General features: G+C 41.6%; 2 protein-coding genes across 2 annotated transcripts in view; one reads left to right on the forward strand and one right to left on the reverse strand.

Moving 5' to 3' along the window:
- Positions 1-14,611, forward strand: part of prr36a (proline rich 36a) — a 46,174-nt gene extending 31,563 nt beyond the window's left edge. The window contains exons 4-6 of the mRNA XM_074686891.1: positions 2,060-2,241; positions 4,815-7,373; positions 9,040-14,611. Of these exons, the coding sequence (XP_074542992.1) occupies positions 2,060-2,241; positions 4,815-7,373; positions 9,040-10,142 (3,844 nt within the window). The 3' untranslated portion in view covers positions 10,143-14,611. The remainder of the gene's footprint in view (positions 1-2,059; positions 2,242-4,814; positions 7,374-9,039) is intronic.
- A 90-nt stretch (positions 14,612-14,701) lies between these two features.
- On the reverse strand, positions 14,702-19,308 carry cunh19orf67 (chromosome unknown C19orf67 homolog). Its single transcript, XM_074661865.1, has 8 exons — positions 19,145-19,308; positions 18,798-18,970; positions 17,420-17,594; positions 17,196-17,340; positions 16,871-16,980; positions 15,353-15,562; positions 15,159-15,278; positions 14,702-15,055 (listed from the first exon to the last, which is right to left on the reverse strand). Exons 2-8 carry the CDS (start codon positions 18,928-18,930, stop codon positions 14,899-14,901), a joined length of 1,050 nt encoding a protein of 349 aa, XP_074517966.1. The 5' UTR covers positions 18,931-18,970; positions 19,145-19,308; the 3' UTR covers positions 14,702-14,898.
- Positions 19,309-20,776: the final 1,468 nt, after the last annotated feature.

The following is a 20,776-nucleotide window of genomic DNA, read 5'->3' on the forward strand; positions in this document are numbered from 1 at the left end:
TGACCCAAGGATAGAGAGAAACCATTGACGTTTACAGCATCAAAACCCTCATCATCAAGTCTAGAAATTAAATATTTTAAACATATATTGAGATTATATTTATTATACAGTTTATGGGCAACATACAGCAGATTAACTGTATGTGGGTTCACATACAGCACAGTGGAGGTAGGGAGGAAGTAGGGTACTTCCAACAAGGGCTGGGGGATACATTGAATATACTCAATGTATCGCGGGTTTTTGCACGAGATGTATTAAATGACTATATCGCAATCATCAAGTATCTAAAATGTTTTCAGACGTCGGAACGTAAATTTTCCTCGGTGATTTGCTCGTTTCCCTCTCTGCTGCTCAGCTGCTCCAGGAAAATTATCCTCCACATGCGTGTTTTGGTATTAGGAGAGGAGGAAAAAAGTCGCTTACATGTCTCATCAGCCGCTGGTTGTGGGTTCCTGGGGCTTGATTCGTAGATGTAGTTGCTTATTTGGGCTTGCTAAACTGTCCGTATGGTCCTGATTTTTTCTAACTCTCCACAACAAGAAACAAAGGCGACATGATGATGACTTTCGCTTTTCTTCTCACTCTGCCCCCCCAAAGTTCCGTTCTGTCACGGCAATCAGCTGAACACTGCTCGAAACATCACGTTATCCAGGTAGCTGATTTATGGAAATGAAAGTAATATTATCTCCATCTTTAGTTCATGATATTTTCAAACTGTAATAATATAATAAAATATAATATACTATAATATAATATGATATAATATAATATTATATAATCTAATACAATATAATTTACACCTCTACTTCTGTTGGGAAACAGATTAAGAATCTATCATTGGGATCTGTCCCCTACGTTGCTCAGAAGTGTTAATGATGAAAGATGTGGTTACTTTTGAATGGGATTTTAGTAGATCTATGTTTCCCCCCCTAGCTCTGCCAACTGACCTCATGCACGTCATGTTTGACAAATAGATCTGTGATACCCGGAGGACTGTGCAGTTCTGGAGTCGAATTCTGCACCCTCATTCAGTTCAGTCATGTGAACAGTGATTGGTAGATTTTTTTTCTTTGTTTTAACGATGCTTCTTGGCATATCTTAAACTGTCGGAAAGCCTGTTTATTTACCTTTTAAACAGAGTCACATCTGTAAGGAAAGTGTTGTGGGATGAGCAGCAGAGCTTAGTTTTTTGGTTGTACCCATGAAAAATTTGACATATCTTCTCTGCCACATTTTGCTGTTCAGTCTTACTTGGTGGATTGGAAGCTTATGATGATGCTAAGGACATAAGGGTTGCTTCATGAACACCTCTCAGGTGGTCTCATAACAAGATGCTTCAGGGGCTTGTTTTTCCCTCCCCCCACTTGCTCTGTGTTTTTTTTATAGTCTCTTCCATTTCCTCCTGCTTTCCTTTTATATCATAATCAGTGGTATTCACAGTTGCTGTGTTTTTTCTTTTTGTTTCACTCACCATCCAGTTTACATTTAGCTCCATCAGCTCCTAAAATCCTGCTTCTGTCAGTTTTTGCTCATCTGTGTCACCTAACCTCCTTCCCTCTTACACTTTTCCACTCCATCTTTAAATTCTTCTTTACCACCCTCCCCCCTTTATGGCACCCTTTCCTCGCCTCCTGGAAATGATTGGAGAATGCATGAATCATTACAGCGGGGCAACAGATGGATGGCGCTGTGTTAATGGGTTCCCGTTGCTGAAATTGATTTTGTGGTTTTACAGAAGAAACGGTCTTTTATTTGTGCTGTGTACGTGTGTGGAGACAAGGCATCAGATGTCACGAGTGAACCATTTATCGGTGGAATAAACAAAGTGGAGAATTGGACTGTGTTATTGGAATATTGAGTTTGATTGATGTTGTGTTTTTCTTCTGATTAACTTTCCAAAGAGGCATATTGCAACCCATTTAATGGATTTAATGATGGAAATAAGTACATACATTGTGTGCACCTTCAGATTATGGAGTGCCTGTTGCAACAATTGAGAATTGAAAAATAATCTTGAAGTGTATTTTTTACCAACTGGGCATGTCCTTCTTCTCCCCAGGCCTACCACAGCTCCACTAACATCTCGTCCTGCTGCGACCACATCCAGGACCACCACATCTACAACCTCCAAGCCCCTGACCACCACAGCTGCCAAAACAGCTGCTTCTAGAGCAACCACAGCCCCCTCTACTGGCAGGACCTTGGCACTACAGACGTCTAAGACTGCTGCTGCTAAGAAAGGTCAGACACTGCTTTAAAGTTATTTGGGGAGTGGGGCTTTTATGCCTTTAACTGGATTGTAGAGAGGATGCTGGAAAGAGGCCACAGGCTGGATTTGAACCACCAGGCCATCTGCGCTCTGGTCAAACATTGTTAAAACTACACCTGGTGGATTTGGTTCTGGACTTGGACCAGGTGCTGGCCTTAGATCCATGTAATAAAGACTAAAATGAGATACTTTCGGGATCATAATCAATGATTTTAGTGTGTAATAAAAAGTACTGTAAGAACCTGAAAACGTTTTAAAGTGCGTCTATATTTAAAGGTACAGTGCTTCATAAGAAAAGGAAGCATAAGAAGGTTTCCTGCTGCAATCTTACCCCACAGCTTTAATCTTTTGTAAAAATTATGAAGATAAATGTTTGTCAGTGTTCATTTGTTTTTGCTCTACAGAGACGAACTAAAATAATTCACTGATGATAAAAACTCTGACAATCTTATTTTTTGAGATGATGAGGAGGAAAAAATCCCTGAAGTGAGCCTGTCACTGCAGGTGCATTTAAAGACCAGTGTTAAAACACAACACAGCCCTTTTAACGTGTCCATAGCACTTTTCTTTGAAGCCAGAGATTAAAAATGAGCAACTACTCCCACAGAAAGTTTTTTATCCACTTCACTTAAAATAAGGATTATTCTTTTGTAACATCACTTTTGGCCTTTCCTTATTCTATCAATCAGCAGAGATAGCACAGCTGCTTTACATCAGGAGGAGAGTCCAGACTGAATTATTCCCCAAAGATATTAATCTAGAAGAAGTTTGAAGAGATAGAAATGCAGCAGATTTTATCTCTTGGTACAGCCTTAATACAAATCTCTGAACTAATATATGAATGAATTTAAAGAGGAAAACGGATAGACTTATAAGAAAGATGAAATGTCAACAATCATAAGGCTGAAATATTTTGTGTTTTTGATGCTCAGAGGTCCCATATTCTGCTCCTTTTCTGCAGTTTAATCTGGATCATTGATGTCTTCATGAAATGGTAGTAACATGTTTTGGTCCAAAAAGCCAATAAATCAAGCACAGCAGCATTGTTTCCAGGCTCTCATAGCCCCTCTGTTCAGAACGCTCTGATTTAGTGGGCGTGACCTTCATATGTAAATGAGTCATGGCTGATACCGCCCCTCTTTTCAGTGCCACTGAGAGCGGCGCCATGAGCTCGGAGTGCACAATGTCTAGAAAACAGCGAAGCTCGTTTACCGTAACATTACAGGCTAAAACAACAGTCTAACCGCAGCTAAAGTTAGCATCCTGAAGCTAACACAGAGACAGGGGGGACACTGAGGAAAAGCTCTTACATCTGCTCCACAGCACACAGCATTTAGAATACTCACATTTCCAGGGTCTGAGGTTTGTTGGAGGATGGTTGCTAATGCGCCTGGATTCAGGACCAGTCTATTCACTAGCCCTCTGTTGTACTGTCCAAAGTTGGAAAAGCAGTCAGCCGTGAAGTGACTAGCACACACATGCACAGTTTGACTGAGTGTAGCTGGAACATTTCCTTGATAAATGAACTCTAGCCACTTATTCTGTCTTCTTCTGAGATGGGAAGCTTGTGCATGGTACTATGTGGCTGTTTTCAGCCAAAAACAGAGCAGTGATGGCTCTTCAACTTCGGCATTCTCCTCCCCGCTGCTGGAGAGAAATCTGCTCCGGTGGACCAATCAGGTCAGACTTGCTCCTGATTGGTCAAAAAAGGGAATCGCTGATGTCGGCAAACCCCCAAAATCCAAACAGCTCGTTTTAGGTCAGGATTTTACATTCACAAGCACAACTAAGTACAGGTTTTGTCATTAAATATCACATTTTGTGGGCTGGGAGAAAAGCCAAAGACCCACAAATTTCACTAAAAGACTTAATAAAGTGATTTTTGGATAATATGGGACCTTTAATACTAGACAACAAACGTCAAAAAAGACTAAGATGTGGTTAAAACCAACAGGTATGTTGGTCAAAAGACTGAAAGTAAATCTGAAATAGGAGTCAAAATGAACACTCTCGCACCGTCATTCTTCTACACTCCAACAGAAATAGTGAATTACCAAGATGGGCTTATGTGTTTTACTGTCTAGCAAGTGGCCATCCAAAATAAACTTGTTAGGAGACTTTGTATTGTGTGGGTTTTTGATGTTCCATGTTTCTCATTTTCATTCATTTCTTTTTTTTGTTTATCGAACTGGTTTAAAAAAAAACAAAAGAAAAGAGAGATAGATAAGATTTAAAATGTGTTTAAGCAGAAAAACAAAACATTTAAAGAGACAACTCTACTTCGAAAGGGTGTTGAAGGAAGTTAGAAAACTTTTCTCGTCCTACCCTTTTATTTTTGCATATTTACAGTCTAATCTGTCAGAGCATGTGTAGGAAAACAAAATGGAAGAAAAGAAAGTGCATCACAGTCAAACAGAAGATCAAGCTTCAGCAATGAGCTCATGAATGTTTCATTTTAGTTTCTATCTGCATATTTTGTGATGATTGCTCCTCATTTTTTTTTCTGCTGGAGTGATTTGACGGTTGTTTCTCAACTTTCCCACAGATGTCACTCGACCACTCCCTGTTGCAGCCGCCAAGAAACCATCAACAGCTCCAACATCCTCTGTTACCAAAAAGATCGACTCTTCCAAACCCACAGCCGCCCTGAAGCAGAACTCGGCCTCCAAATTGTCCACAACCGCAAAGCCGGCTGACCCCAAGGTGGCCCAGACCAAACCCCAACCACCTGTGAAGTCTGCTCCCACAAAGAAACCTCTTCAGTTACCCGCCAAGAACAAAGTACCTATTGGCCGGACCCCACCTGCCTCTCCAGCCACCAAACCAGTTGGCAGCAGCACCCCTATGTCCAAACGCATCACCAAACCAACTCAGGCTGTCCCCCCTTTCACCGCTGCCAAGAAAACTGGGGCTGAAACCACGACACCCGCTGCAGAAGCACAGGGCGCTGCTGGAGTGCCGGTAGCAGCGGTAGCAGCAGTAGCAGCTGTAGCAGCCACTGCAGCAGCAGCGACTGTGACAGCACAACCTCAGGCTGAAGCTGCAGCATCTCTTCCTGTCTCTGAGCCAGAGGAGGTTCCCGTCCCAGTCCTGGCTCAGGAGACCACACCAGAGGTGCCTCCAGAGACTGTTCAAAGCCATGTAGCTTCTCCTCTGATCGCTGACGGGACGCAAACATCTCTTCCCCAGGAGCAGCCGGAGAGCAGTGCTCCTCTGCTCCCAACGCAGGAGCACATCACTGCCCCAGCTGAGCCAGAAGCACCACCAGTGGCCTCTTCAGACCTCCTAAAGGAGCCTGCTAACCCAGTTACAGACCAGACCGCCTCCATATCCAAAGCCCCCCCAGCAGCAGCGACTCCAGTCTCTCAGATCACTCCTCACACCAACCTAAACGAGGAGGAGGATGAGGAGGAGAGGGAGGGCAGTCAGCTGGTGTCTGTGTCTGAAATGAGTGGAACCACCCAGCCCACAGAGGAGTCCCGTCCTGGGTCAGCGGGGCTCGTAGGGGGGTCTGCCTGGAAAGCCAGCGGTGCTTTGCTCTCTGAGCTGGACTCTGAGGAAGTGAGCGGCAGCCAGCAGGGGGCGTCTGAACTGAGCGCGCCCGGCGTCCTGGAGGGCACAGAGAGCATGGACGACCTCGGAGATGGCAGCTTGAAAGGAGCGATCGACATGGAGGGGGCCTCGGCCGGCTCACCGGACTTCGAGAAGGTTCCTGACATCCCAGCGAACGACTTCGACGAGGACGAGGAGGACGACGATGATGACGATCGGGTGTGTGACATGGATGTTGGTTCAGAGCGCGCTGATGAGCCACAGAGACAAAGGCATGACAACGATGTGGATGATGACGAGGATGATGATGATGTAGAGATGGCCAGTGAGGGGGTGACGGAGAGTGGGCTGGAGAGCTACGGGAACGCAGACGAGGACGACTTCGCTGAAGACGAACGGCTCGACAACTTGAACCGAGTGGCTCAGCCGCCTCCTCCTCCTCCTCTGCTGCCAGCTGCCCCCGCCGCTCAGTGGGACCAGCAGAACCCCTTCGCTGACCCCTGGGCTGAACCTCTGCACCCTCAACAGGCTCTTGAAAACATCCCCCAGCCTCTCCAGGGAGCAGCCTCTGCAGCGAGCCCTCAGGCAGATCCCTGGCTGGCAGATTCTGACACCCCGACTCAGACCCCGGCACAGGCTTGGCTCGAACTCGGCTCAAGTTCTTTGGTTCCTGAAAACCAAGAGGTTCCTAATCAGTCCTCTGCCCAAGGTGAACCACAAAACCTGGATGCTGTAATGTACCTGGCTCAGTCCCACTCAACTATGCAGACCCTGGCCCCAGCTCCCGCCTCTGCCCCCGGGATGTCTCTGTCAAGCACCCTGAGCAGCGAGACGAGCACACCTGAGGAGCTGGGTGACCTGGTGAAGCTGCAGCCCCAACCTGCAGAGCCGGATCAGGACCTCCTCCACCTGGAAAAAGAAGACCAGGAAGGGGACGAGGAGGCTGAGGCAGAGACTCTGCCTGCAGATGAAGTCCTGGGGGGCCCTGCTACTGCTCCCACCTCCAACCCCTCCTCATCCTCAGTCACAGAGGACGAAGCAAGTGACACAGAAGGAGAAGCTCAGCTGGAGGATTCCTTGGAGACTCAGACGGTGAGCAACGTCACCTTCGAAAGCCAGGCCACGGCGCGGCGCTGCCTGTCCACTGTGGAGGAGAGCGAAGAGGCCGAGGTGAGTGCCACCACCCCGCCTTCAGCTACATCACTGGCATCTTACGGCTTCGACACGACGACCACGGCCTCAAACTCCAACGCCCAGTCCACTGGAGAGAGCTGCATCAAGAGCCCGGGGATCTTCTCCCTGGAGGAGCTGCCTGAGGAGGCCAAGGAGTCCTTTGTGATCCCGCCGCCTCACACGGAGCCGTCGCTGACCCCAGAGCAGCAGTACATCGAGTGCGGAAAGCTGGAGTCTGCTGAGCAAATCAGGGAGGAAGTGGAAGCCCCGGACCCTTCAGCATCTCCCATCACTCTACAGCAACCAGAAGAAAACCAAGACGACGTCCAGCCTCCGTACTATTCTGCTATTTGTGAAAAGACTGAGAACTCTTACGCAGGTAACGTATAGTCTATCATCTCCCTAACAGCCCGAGTAATGCCCCTTAATCCCAACTGGCCTTGTTTCAACGTTACAAAACATCTTCCTGACGTAATTCTTGTCTCAGTAATGTGTCCTGAATCTCTGGGGGTGGATTAAAAAAGAAAAAAAGTAAAACAGAGAGCAAAAAAAAGGAAGAATTTAAAAGAGGAGTCTGACGTTTCTATGACGAGTATGTGGCTTCAATTCCTGTATGTGCAATAGCTGCTAGTATTTACTCTTCTTGTGTGAGCGTGCCTGGGTGTGCCGTCTGGACTGGCATGGATCTGACTCATCTGTTTACAGCTCTTAATAAGGGATAACAATCATGCATAACTAAAGAAATACAAATGAAGTGTTCGACATGTTCTCATGTGTATTTATCAAACTTTTTACTGAACTCAAGTGTTTTCTGAAAAGACTTTTGGTTGTGTATTCCTGTTTGATTCTGCTCTCTTACTTTATGACACAGGCGTGCGACATCTTCCTTAACCCCGATCACTCCTCGTCTCTTCTTGCACTTTAAATTGTAACCGTTTCTTTGTGTTTATTCATCTTTTTGAAAAAAGGAAGTTAAAAGTTTAAATAAAGATTAGATTTTTACCATGATTCACTCTGATGCTACAGTTTTATTCCACTTGGGATCTGTGGATCTGTGTGTGTGAGGCCATTTATAACAGACACTCAAAGATTCTCACACACATTTCTGTGAAAACAAGACGACTAATTCTCCCACAACTGGTCTGAAAACCAGCGGACCCTCCAACTCCAACCTGTGGACAGACCTTCATCTCATCGCTGAGCCTGAGGAAACAAACCTTCTTAACCACTTCTTCCGATCCACTGTGGGTGTGACTGTCTCACCTCTTCCCTCGCAGCTTTTTTTTTTCAAAGCATTCCTGCTGCACTGATGCACATCACTGTAATAATGTCAACTTAAGCTTATGCATGTCACTGTTGCTCCAACTTCATTTGGATTGTTTTGTTCAGGGTCAGCCTGATAGCCTGGCTCTAGGACTTGACGTTCTCGGTCACGAACTTGATCTTCTAAAGCCAAGCTATTCCTTCAGCTCTTGTGTTGCTGGATGTCTTTTAGATGCATGTCGAGCTTTTTGCATGTGTCACTGGTGGAAGAACTCAGAAAACTCCACAGATGGGTGATGACATACGAGTCACAGTACACTTACGTTGTGGTTGGGTTTGTTTCACCATGGTTGATAGTGATTGCATATACAGGAAGATGGCTGCTTTTATTTTGCACAAAATCTTTGTTTTGTGGTTTAAAAATCATTTGTAAAAAAGAGAAATTAAGTTTGCACATTTGCTCTCAGCACAAATTCTCCAAACCACCCCCAGTCACCTCACTTTCGGTCACTTTATTCTGGTGTGTTTACTGTTTTTACACATCCACCCTTCGAAATACTAAATCTCTGAATCTATCTCTCTTTCATTGTCCAAAACACGCCGGTCAGTTCGGCTTCTGCAGACTTTGCTTCAGAATGCTGTCACTTTTTCTTTAAAGGCCGCCCCCTTTCCTTTCCTCCACCTTTCTGCTTGTACTGACACTGCACTGCTCTCACTGCCTGCCACCTTTTCTATAACTTCATGCGACTGTAATCTTCCTTCCCACTTCCTCTCACACACAGGCTTCACTGCACTTCCACACCCTCACCGCCGTGATCACGCAGCGTACCCCAGAACCTACTGCGACATCATCAAACCTCTCACGGCTGCCGCCGCCGCGCCAAAACTGACCTGCGCCGACCTCCCGCCCAGAAGCCTTGGTCAGCAAGCCCTGAGCCCGCAGCTCCGCCGGCTGGAGCAGCACCAGAGGCAGCTGCTGGAGATGCAGCAGCGCAGGGAGCAGCAGAGCAAGCCGCTGGAGGAGGCGGAGCAGGAGAGGAAGCGGCGGGAGGAGGAGGAGCAGAGGAGGAAGAAGGATGAAGCTGAAGAGGAAATTAAAAGGAATAAGGAGGAGATGGAGAGGAAGAGGAAGGAGCAGGAAGAGGAGGAGGAGAAGCAGAGGAAGGAGGAGGAGCTGAAGCAGAGGAAGGATCTGGAGCTGCAGCTGCAGCAGCAGCAAGAGGAGCTGAAGCAGAGGCAGCAGATCATGCAGTGGCAACAGGAGCTGCAGCAGTCCAACAAAGGTCAGACCGTGCTCCTGTCTCCGTCCTCGGGCCTCTGCACCATCTACGAAGCCCTGGAGAACAGCGACGAAGAGGAGGGTGAAGAAGATGGAGTTAATGAGCTGAATACCCCGAGGAGGAAGAAACAGAGCAAAGAGAAGTCGAAGAAAGTGAAAGACGACGACTGTGAAAAGGAAATAGATGTAGACTCTTCAGCACCCTCAGAGATCACTCCTCCTCCTCCTCCTCCTCCTCGTCTTCCTCAGTCAGACTCTCCCCAAACACCCAACATTCAGGAGAAAGAAAGCTCCTCTTTCTCTCCTCCTGAGTCTCCAGAGACTCCTCCACTGGAGCTGGACTGGGGGAAGAAAGTCGACATCGTGCAGCAGCTCATCAATCAGACCTTAATGCTGAACAGGGACGGCTGCTCCTCCCTGCTGCTCCTACCAGGAGGTGCAGGAGGAACGCTGAGCCCTCTGGAGAGCAGCCTGTGGCCCAGCCTACTGCCTCCTCTCACTCCTCCTTCTGCCACCGTCACCTCTGTCAGTAGTTTCTCCCCGGAGGCCAGTGGGAGCTCGCCTCAGGGGGAGTGGACGGTGGTGGAGCTGGAGACGCATCATTGAGACGTTTAAAGACAAAATCTACAGAGCTGTTCGAAGAGTTAGCATCACTCCTAAGTTCTGTCAAACACGCACAAATCACACGGGAGCTCCAGACATGGTGTAGCAGACTCGTTTTGATTCAACAGAGCGGCTGTGAAGATTTTAAAGAAGGTAAAATTCCGGCCTGAGGAGCAGAAAATCCAACATCAAAAATTCAGATAAGGATAAAAACAACGGTTTATGCTCATTCTATTGTACAAGGTGGCAAAAAGTCACTGCAAAACTATTTAAAAAAAAGTTTCCAGCTCATGAATCGATGTTGTTTTGACGGAAATATGTTTAAAAATAGGATCAGTGAAGTTTTATTTTTATACTGCTAAAACTTGGTGCTGTAGACTGATGGTTCCCAGCCAAAAAGTCAGAGAAGATGTGGGATAAGTTATGAGATAGAAGAAAGAAAGAAACATATTTTTACCACTCTACATTTTTATTTCCAGCCTTTATTTTTCTCTTTCAGCTACTGACATAGTTTAAACTACTGATAAGAGTCTAAAAAGTCTTGAAATGCAAAAAAAAATCATTTATTTACAAGGTGGGAGCCACTTAGATGACAAAAACAGGGATTTTTGACTACTATATTAAAAAGCACAACACAAATATTGACGCCTCGTGCTGCTACAGTTTTACTATCTGTTCCACTAAATGTTCATTTCTATAGATGCATGAAAAAGGAACAAGATAACACTCTTGCTAAAATTGTACTCATTAACGGTGGTGCTCATTCACACTCTTCTCAACAAATGACATATTTTGACCAAGTTGGAGGTATAACAACAAACAGGACACTTCCTTCCCAAACCCTGAGGTGCTGCCGTGGGAATCTGCTTTGTCTTGAAATTCAAGAACACAAACACTGCACTGAAACTCTGCACCTAACCGATACCTGACCCCACTGCAAACACACACCAGCTGCCAAACCACCTGAGCTCAGATAGGTTCCCATAATGCACCACTACTACTCACTGCCATGACTGGACATTTCTCTTTATGCCACATTTTGAGCCAAATGGATGGGTGACGGATGGCTGTTTTCAAAACCACCTACTGCATACTACACACAAAAGTAGTATGTGCTGCATACTGCTTTTAAATGTAGTATATACTCTGTTCTGTTGGGTCTGATTTGCAGTCTGCTTCATTGTTTCACAGTTTCAGAAAGTAGAGATAAAGCTGATAGAAAATCCTCTTCTATATCGTCAGCGTATGTTTTAGAAAGGTTGATACTAGTTTGTATGAACTTTGATAATTCTTGTAGAGGTGAAAAGATACCTTCTAGATTGGTACCACCTGATATCTGACAGTCAAATATTAAAGGGGACATGTCATGCTGATCCGTGATTTGATACTTACGTATGATATAATACATTTGAAAACAAGACCTTACACCCCCTGAATTTTCAAAAAATGAAATATTGTATTTTTTCTGATATCCTAGAACGAGATTTGATGTCTCTGAAAATAGGTCATTGCCATTTAGCTTCGAGATTTCGACCTTCATGACGACACGAGGATCCTTTCTTTTTATTGGAGTAATCTGATAAAGCAGCTCCTCCTCTGTGAAGTCAGTTAGTCACACAACCGCCACCGAGGGATACACCCACCAAGAACCGAGTATAAACGTATAAACTATACATGTTACAGTACCGTACACTCCTACACTCTGCCATTTTATTAGTGCTATCAATGCCTTACGGTGAAGTTTTGGCAAACAGCAAACTCGCTCGGTCTGCCCCATTCAATGTGGCAATTTTGTAAAAATACTGCCATGCTGCAAAAACCGCCCTCTGGCTCTACCCCCTCCGCCCCTCTGATAGAACTGACCAATCAGCACAAAGGGCTGTGACGTTGCGAGGTTACTGGAGGTCATTCTCCAAACGGAGCGTTTCAACGAGATCTTCAGAATGGCCTAAAATGAGGATATTGAGAACGCTATTGTGGGGCAATGAAGGAACTAAATGACTTGTACTGAGGGCAGAAATGCTTTACAGGCATCCTAGTCTGGCATAGTGAAAAGGAGAAACAAGCATGATATGTCCCCTTTAATGATGTAGTATTGTTATTGTGATGCTAACTCCTCTCAGTAGGTGGCGGTAAAGACCCTAAAATGAAGCCAATGTGACAGGTATCCCATCTGTAGGACATTCTGGTATTTTTAGCATACTGCTGACCTTTGAAGGTTTTCACATACTACATGCTACATTCTGGCTGAATCAGTACACCCTGGGAATGAAAAGTAGGCGGTTTTGAAAACAGCCTACGCCTTTGTTGCTTATTCATGTTGACAGACATATAGCTATCACTTTATTTTGAAAGGGTACACTGGAAAACTTAGTCTACTACTGAATCTACTACTGCTAGTTAAGTCCACTTTGATGTGATGTGTGTGTTGACTGTGGGCACACCATGTAATGGGATTATTCGTCCAGTCTTTTCTGATTTATGGACATTAATCCAATATTTTCTGCTAATTTTGCGGGGTGTGTTTTTTTTCCATTCAGTTATGAATCAGTGAAGGATTTGACGGCTTATTTGCGTTAGCATCAAAGTTTGAAATTTGCGTTTACAGTATCGCAGGCAGGAAAAAATGATTGTTTTCCCAAATTATTAGGCAACCCCGACTTTATCTGAGGTTAAACCTTGTTTGTAGCATTTTTAGCCTTGTTTGGACTTAAACTGGCATAAATAGCTAGAAAATTTAATTTGATCTGCATTTTGAACTAAAACTTGACCCTTATTTAATCTGCTAACATGAAGGAGGCTGGTTAAAATGACTTATACTGCAATGAGCCACTAGAGGGAGCCCCAAATATTCGGTCTTCACTCTTTGGGAGCGATTGTACTTTTTATTTTCCTCCTTTTTTTTTCTTCTTCAGTTTATGATCATGAAGCATATGATACTCTATAGAGCAGTGGTTCTCAGCTGGACTGGTTTCAGGAACCACCATCACCCCTTAATGAATAACCACAAACTGAATCGAGGAAGTTTTTCAATTTCTTAATTTCTTTAATAAGATAAGATAAAAAAAAATTAAAAATACTTTATTCATCCCCGAAGGGAAATTCATGTCCTATTGAAAATCAAATTAATTAGTAATAATAAATAATAATAATACATTTATAATAAATAATGAATAAATAAATAATTATAAATAATTACAATAATAAATTTAAATAAATATAAAATAATAATACATTTAAATAAATTTATGTCCTCAGCTTTTGAAGTTGTCTCCAGAAGTAGTCAACAGCTTATTTGAGAGAAGTGTGTTTTTTTTTTTCCAAATGCGGCTGAGGCTTTTGTCCTCTATGTGAGAAAATCCATATATGATGAGGTCAAAGTCATGTTTTTGGTTTCTCCATTTGCAGTAGCAAATGAAATCAAACTTTGTAGTTCTTTGTTTACGTTGTGAAAAGTGAGGACAGTTAGCATTAGCATTTCAAAAATGGGAGCAGAGGCTTTTGTTTTGACTTTTTTTGTTTTGTTTTAAACCCTCCAGCTGAGAATCCCTGCTCTAGTTTCTTTTTTTTTCCTTCAAAGGTTGAGTCACTCTGGGTTTTACCGATACTGCTGTGAAAGTCAGGCGTCACTTCATGAAAAGTCATGAAGGACAAATAAACAGAAGGAGGGAGCAATGGGAGGGTGGAATATCAGGTTATTTAGGATTTCACTGTTGATGAAACTGTGAGGATGTTTGGTTCGTAGGTGTCTCACTTGTTCTAAATGTTCATATTTGTGTCTTTATGTTGGTCTGTTGAGTTTCCATGATGCTAAACCAGTTTTAATCAAAGGTACGGACAGCTTCTTCCACTGTGGACTGAACTGGAAGCACAAACATCCAGAAAAGTAAAGGCTTTGTGAGTGTGAGTGAACTTTTGTGTCAAGGATTCGTGAGCTCCTTTTGTGATTCTCCACTCTGAGCAAAGTCTCTGTAGCAGATAAACAATCAGGTGTTCATGTTTCTGTGCATCTGCATCCCCCTGACTCTGAAGCTGGATGTTTTTCTGACTCCTTTATTCATCACTGTGTGTCTGTTGTTTTCTTTTTTTTGTTCTCATGTGAATCTTGTCTGAAACGACTGCTCACTGTAATGAAGGGATTCCTCACTTTAATTTTGTACTTTAGAGATTTAGAAGTATGTTAAGCCCTCAAAGAGTCATATATAGATTTTTATTGAATAAAGTGAAGGGTGTTGGTTGTAAATGTAAGATCTTATTTTTGTTTTTAATGTTGAATGCCTTTTTTCTTTTTGAATTCAAAGCCTAGTCAGAAAGATCGATTGGTTGAATTGTGTCAAGATGTATGAGTGGGTAACTTGGGGCTCTTATTAAATCTGGATTATAATTTATTAAAAGAATAAAGTGGAGCAAGTAGGCATTCACTGTCATGGCAGCTTGTTTTGAAATGTAAAGTTTTCTTTTTGAGACTTTTAAAGAATAAAATTCAGTGATTGTGTGTAATTATTCAATGCAATGATTTGTGTAAATAAAATGTTTTTTTAATAACACTTGTGGACTTTTTTTAACAACACAACATGCTTTTAAAACTTCAAACTGTAGAAATATAAAACCTTGTACAAAATTATCTTAAAAGTCACAACAGTAACACTGAACACACACCAGTGAAACACTTTTCACAGTAAACACAGTAAAAATAAAACAGCTTTGAAACGTGCTCGTGAATATGGCTCCTCGTCCAAACAACAGACGTTGGGGAAAACTATTCTCTCCCGGTCTTGGTGAGCTGAGCCGCTCTGATGTTGGGTTGTGACAGCAGCAGCTTGTGCAGGTGGTCTGTAGCTGTAACACTCGACGGCTCGTCAACGCCCAGAGCCACCAGCCTGTGATAGGGCCCCTGAGGAACCTGGCACATAATCCTGAAACACACATTTATATGAAAACGAGGCAGAAAATTGTTGTATGTGTCCTTTTTAAGATTGTTTGATATGTTAAAAGCTTGTTCATGAAACTTGACATTACCAGTCGAAGATGTGCTCTGTATCAGGGTCAGGGTTCGCTTGCACCCACAGACCGATGGACCACATCTTCACCACAGCGTTACTTTGTTGGTGCAGAATTTCCTCACAGCACAGAAAGTAGCTAGGACGAACACTCGATGTTATAAATAACAGCACAAAAAATCACTTTTTTAAAACTACAATTAGATAACTCACTACTCCGTGTCACCGTCTGTTTCTTCCTGCTGCTCTTTGCTGTCCTCTTGGAGCTGCTTTGCGCTGTCTGGGAGCCTCTTCACATTCCAGCGCATGCGTTTGTAAATGCCTGTATCCACCTGGGACAGGTACGGCGTCAGCTTGTAGTAACGGAATGCAGTCACCATCATCTGACCGATAAGACACCGACCGATGCAGAAATGGGAAATACTGAGAGACAAAAAAGAAACATCACAGAGAGTAATTTAATTATGATAATGTGGGAACTGAGTGAGGGATGATGTGATACACTTCCTTTTATTATTATTTACAATTCCAGTCAGAATAAAAATTGATCAAACAGAATATACGAGGGAGGTCTGAAAAGTTCATAGCCTGACTATGAAAGAGTTACACCATCATGATGAAACCTGGCAAACATTTTCTGACACTATCGGCATGGTTTTTTCAGATTAACTGACGCTGATGTAGTGTTCAAGTTGTGTTGAAAAGTAGAACCAGAGACATTTGGTGAAAAATAAAATTTGTCTCCATGATGTTATCAAATATCTGGTTGCTACATCAGAGGATGTTGCTCCAGCTTTATCAGCTGTGAAAAAGTGGTCAACTGAATTCAAGAGAGGTAGGTAGAGCCTTGAAGATGACCCAAGGTTCCCAAATGCCCCCTGCAGGGATTAATAAAGGAGTAAATCATTTCTTCTATGACAGACAACGACAACATAATAAAAAAAAATACCATCCTCATACCAGAATTTACTTTAAGATATTTATTTTCAAATTTAGAGCTAAAAAATAATATTTTGAAAAATTTTTGGTTAAAACTAGGGATGCACAATATTGGATTTTTGCCGATATCCGATGTGCCGATATATCGAAACCCCTTTTGGCCGATACCGATAATCATAGTTTGTTTGTTTTTTTCACTGTAAAGAAAGCTAAGTCTGTCCTGTGCTGGAATTTATATGTTACTCTAATTGTGACGGTCTTATTTGTTTAAGAAACACACATAAAACAAGACAAAAAACAATCGATTTTACCATAAATAAGAAATGTATTATTTTTTCAAACTCAAGACTTTCAGTATTGAAATACAGAAAAATAATTTCTTTAGATCACATGAACTTTAAATGTACAATGCATTTTTAAAAATAACCAAGTTGCATTTGATTATTTTAGAGCTACTGTAACAACCTGGTGACAGACACAGAGCTCTGCAGTGTAAATAAATGAAGTGCTACATTTTATTTAAGGAGCTTATTTTTCAGATGGAAAATAATAATAATCCTACCTGAATAGCACCTTATCGGCTGTGCATATCAGCAGAAATTTTCATATCTGCTGATACCGATAAACGTGTTTTTAAGATTTTATCAGCCGATACCGATATTGTGCCGATAATATCGTGCATCCCTAGTTAAAACAAACAAAAAAGTGAGGTAACTGTTCAGCCAGAGTCAAATGATATCTGATCACCTCCTTCTGTCTTGTGTTTTTCAAGATTTTTCCAAACATGTGTACCTGTCAGGCTCGTCCTCGTCCAAGCAAACAAGACGGTAGTTGGCGAGGGTCAACACCAGCTGCTCCAGCCTGTCACACAGCTGCTGAGAGAAGCCCAACAACTGCACTTTCTGAACACACACACACACACACACACACACACAAAGGTTTGTAGTCTGCTTGTAGCTGCATACAGAATATCTCATCCAGTAACAGAAGAATAAACCACACACTACATGTGCCGGTTATTACCTGTTACTGATCATGTACGCTGCATTAGATAACACATGTATGTTGAAGGAGTGTCCATTCCATAAGCTCCTGAACAGAGCTTGAAAACATTCACCTCGCTGTAGGTGTCACAGGACGGATCTCTGTGGAGGGGCTTCGTGCTCCTGGTGGTGGACTCCACATAGTTGAAGAACGGCTGACAGGTGTACAGAAAACGCTGCACTTCTTCTGCAGGAACCATCAAGCTTTGATTCTCTGGTCTGTAAAATCATGCAGAGAAAGAAACCCTCGTACGACAGAAACACACAGATGACACTGGTTGAGTTATGAGCGCTGTACTTGATGATCAGGCGGTTGAATAAGGAATCAGCTTGGCTCAGGAGGAACTGGAGCTGCTGCTGCATGGGCTGGAGGCTCCTCTGGAGTCTGACCTCCTCACAGTCACAGCTGGAGGACACATAATCACCACGAGGGGGCAGTAGAGCGACGTCAGCCAGCAGTAACAGAGTGTCCTCTACAACACACATGGAGTGACAGAAAAAATCACTTTCCTGTAACATTTAATCAGAAGTCACTCCAAAATTGAATTATATTTTAGACTAGAGGGCTTATTCTGATCAAAACTGTGCCCCCACAAACACTTATTGTATTAAAAGTCATCTATAACTTCAGAACTCAAGATATAGTTCAGCAAAAGAATTTAAAAATTGCATTACAGATATCCGTAATTCAGTGTGTCCTTGACAAAATGAGTATTGATGAGTATTTCTCAAGCTAACAAGTCAATTTCAGTTGTTCTTATGTGTTTTCTGCTTATTATTCACCTTATCTCAAGGAAACAAATCACTCTTTTTCAAGACACTTGGGTAATTAATCTCATTATCTCAAGAAGACGAAGCTTTATAATTAAATACTTTTCTGGGGATCTGAAAATCAAATTAGCCAATGATTTCTACCTTAACCAAAAGATAGCAAGCCAAGCAGCCCACATGAGAAGCCTATTTCTGTTTCTTCACAAAGAAACGCTGTCTTGGACGCCAGAAAATTATGAAGTTATTGCAGGGAAAACAAACTTCATGTTCTCTAAGAAAAAGAGACACAGTCCCTGTTAAAACCCCAACATTCAAAGCTATCTTTGAATGTGTGATTTGGCTGTTGTTTTGTTTTGTTTTATTTATGTATAAATGTCTATGTTCCTTGTTGGGTATTGATTTTAACGATTTTTCAGTCTCTTTGAGTTTTAAAAAGTGACCTTTGAATAAAATATATTAGTAGTAGTAGTAGCAGTAGTATCTTGAAAAAATAAATTTGAGTTTCTTGAGATCTTGAGATGACAAGAAAAATAAACTGGCAGCTCAAGAAAGACACTGAGATTAACTCTTTAAGAAATTGAGAAAATAAAATGTCCAACAGGGGCTTCCGTAGAGTAGAGATACCTGTAACATTTGCAATTTTTAGAATCCCAAATTTATTATGAAATGTCACTTTAAATTGCATTTATCCAGTTTGGCAGTTAAAAGCTAAAACCAAAGCACTTCACTTCTACTACTCCGAATAAAAGTGTCAAATCAACAGTGACTCCTGAGAAGATGGGGCTATTTGGTGGTCTTAAAGAAATGTGTGACTCTATATCAGGGCTTAAACTGATTGTTTACAATTAAAAACAGAGTCTGAGCTTAATATATTTTTTAAAACCATCAAATTCTAAGTTATTAACCTTCTTGTGGGGTCTGTTGGAGACTCCCGGCACAGTGTAAATCCTTCCCCAAACATGTGCCCTCCTGCTGGGCTGCAGGTGGTTGTCCATCCGGGGTGTGTTGGACATCGACGTGAACTTCACTATCGGTCATAATTTCTTGTCTGAATAGTTTCTTTTTCCCCTTGAGCCACCTGAAAAAGAAACAATCCTCATAAACAAGATCTCTCATAACGGTATGTTTAACTTTTGTTGTTCCCCCAATTACTGTTAAATTTAGCGACTAGCTAGCTTAGCTGTATCGTGGCCACAAAACACCCAAGTTTAGACTGACAAAGATAATTTTCCGACATAAATTGACTACTCACGCTTCAGACCGACTCAGTTCAAGAAACTGTTTAATATCTATCGTTTTTCAGCTGAAAAGTGATAACTGCTCTGTTTTTAAGGACGCTAGCTAAAACGATAGCTAGGAAATTCCGGGTATGCTAATTGTTACGTCTTTCTGGATGATGCGTTCAGGTGACCGAGGAGAAAGTCATACTGCGTGAGAGGCAAAACAACACCAAAACTATTACTAATAAAATTAAATACTTTAACCAACATGTATGATAACCATCAACATTTCTGTAAATTTACTTACCTTGTGTTGCCTTTATTTTGTCTCAAACACTTGGTAGGATGGGTCACATTTTCTTGAAATAACCACCTTAAAATTAAGTAGTACACAACTGACAAATGTGATTACTTGATATTAAACAGGAAGGCCCTATAGTTAAAAAGGAGATATCATACAACACTGAACAGATTTATAAGGTCCTTTGGAAACCCGAACTGAAAGTCTCTCTTTGTAATCTCACTGGATCGTATTATTTCTTATTAAAATACCTGAAATAATTTGTAAACAGATTTTGTTTTAGACTCTGGTTCAGCTGGTCTGACCACATACATTAAGTATTTAGACTATTTATTTAGGTATTTTTTCTTTTTTAATGGACAATGTACAGTGAGTTGTATTTTTATATTGTCTGTATTTTCTTTCAGAGTTCTGTTTTTAAGTAGGACAGTGTATGTGACTGTGTATGGCTGTTGTGTTTTTTGTGTTGTTTTTTTTTCTTTTTTACTCTACTGCTAATTAATTTCCTCACGGGGACAATAAATTCAACCTTCAACCTTCAAGTCACACTGTGCACACTCAGGATAAATTCAAAATAAATGAAAGCAATGCTTAAATTGAAAGAGTATGTTTCTTCAAACAATTCAATTCCATCATAAACAGTACACAAAAATATATAAAATAAAATAAAATAAAGCTACACTTACAAATATAAATTTACCTTTACACATTCAGGTTAGCAAAACATTCACAGGAAAAATTGTATTGGCATCACAGCTCAAGATGTTCTTCAGTGTCATCACTTCCGAAATCTTAAAAAGTATCTTCCAGACTTTAACAAACTCAGAGGCCCTATTCTTTATGGCATAGGTGAGTTATTTGCTTATTATATATATATATATATATATATATATATATATATATATATATATATATATATATATATATATATATATATAATTTTATATATATATATATATATATATATATATATATATATATATATATATATATATATATATATATATATATTATTTTATATATTTATTTATTTATCTATTTATTTATTCATTTATTTATTCGCAAGACTTTTCGTTCTCTTTCAACCATTGACCAAGCTAGAGGCAACACCTATTTTTAACATTTTCAGTGTGAAAACAGGTTGTTATGTAGAGATATCTAGGCTTGTCAAAAACAAAACTTACTTAAAGTTGTCCATTCTTTAAAATATGTGGCAAGTCACAGTTCACCTATTAATACAGCCAATCTATTTTTTGCATCACAGCTCAAGATGTTCTTCAATGTCATCACTTTTTAAATCTTAGTATTTTCTAGACTTTAACAAGCTCAGAGGCCTTATTCTTCATGACACAGGTGGGCTACT

Source organism: Halichoeres trimaculatus, unplaced genomic scaffold, assembly GCF_033239565.1.
Source record: "Halichoeres trimaculatus isolate MK-OKI-2021-1 unplaced genomic scaffold, fHalTri1.1 fHalTri1_scaffold_2, whole genome shotgun sequence".
Classification (NCBI taxonomy): Eukaryota; Metazoa; Chordata; class Actinopteri; order Labriformes; family Labridae; genus Halichoeres; species Halichoeres trimaculatus.

Excerpts from the sequence above, each read along its gene's own strand:
- cunh19orf67 (XM_074661865.1), bottom strand. The coding sequence starts at position 18,930 with ATGACCGATAGTGAAGTTCACGTCGATGTCCAACACACCCCGGATGGA. Across the intron at positions 17,341-17,419 it reads TTCAACCGCCTGATCATCAA|ACCAGAGAATCAAAGCTTGA; the intron begins GTACAGCGCTCA and ends ATGATTTTACAG. Across the intron at positions 16,981-17,195 it reads CCTGTGACACCTACAGCGAG|AAAGTGCAGTTGTTGGGCTT; the intron begins GTGAATGTTTTC and ends GTGTGTGTTCAG.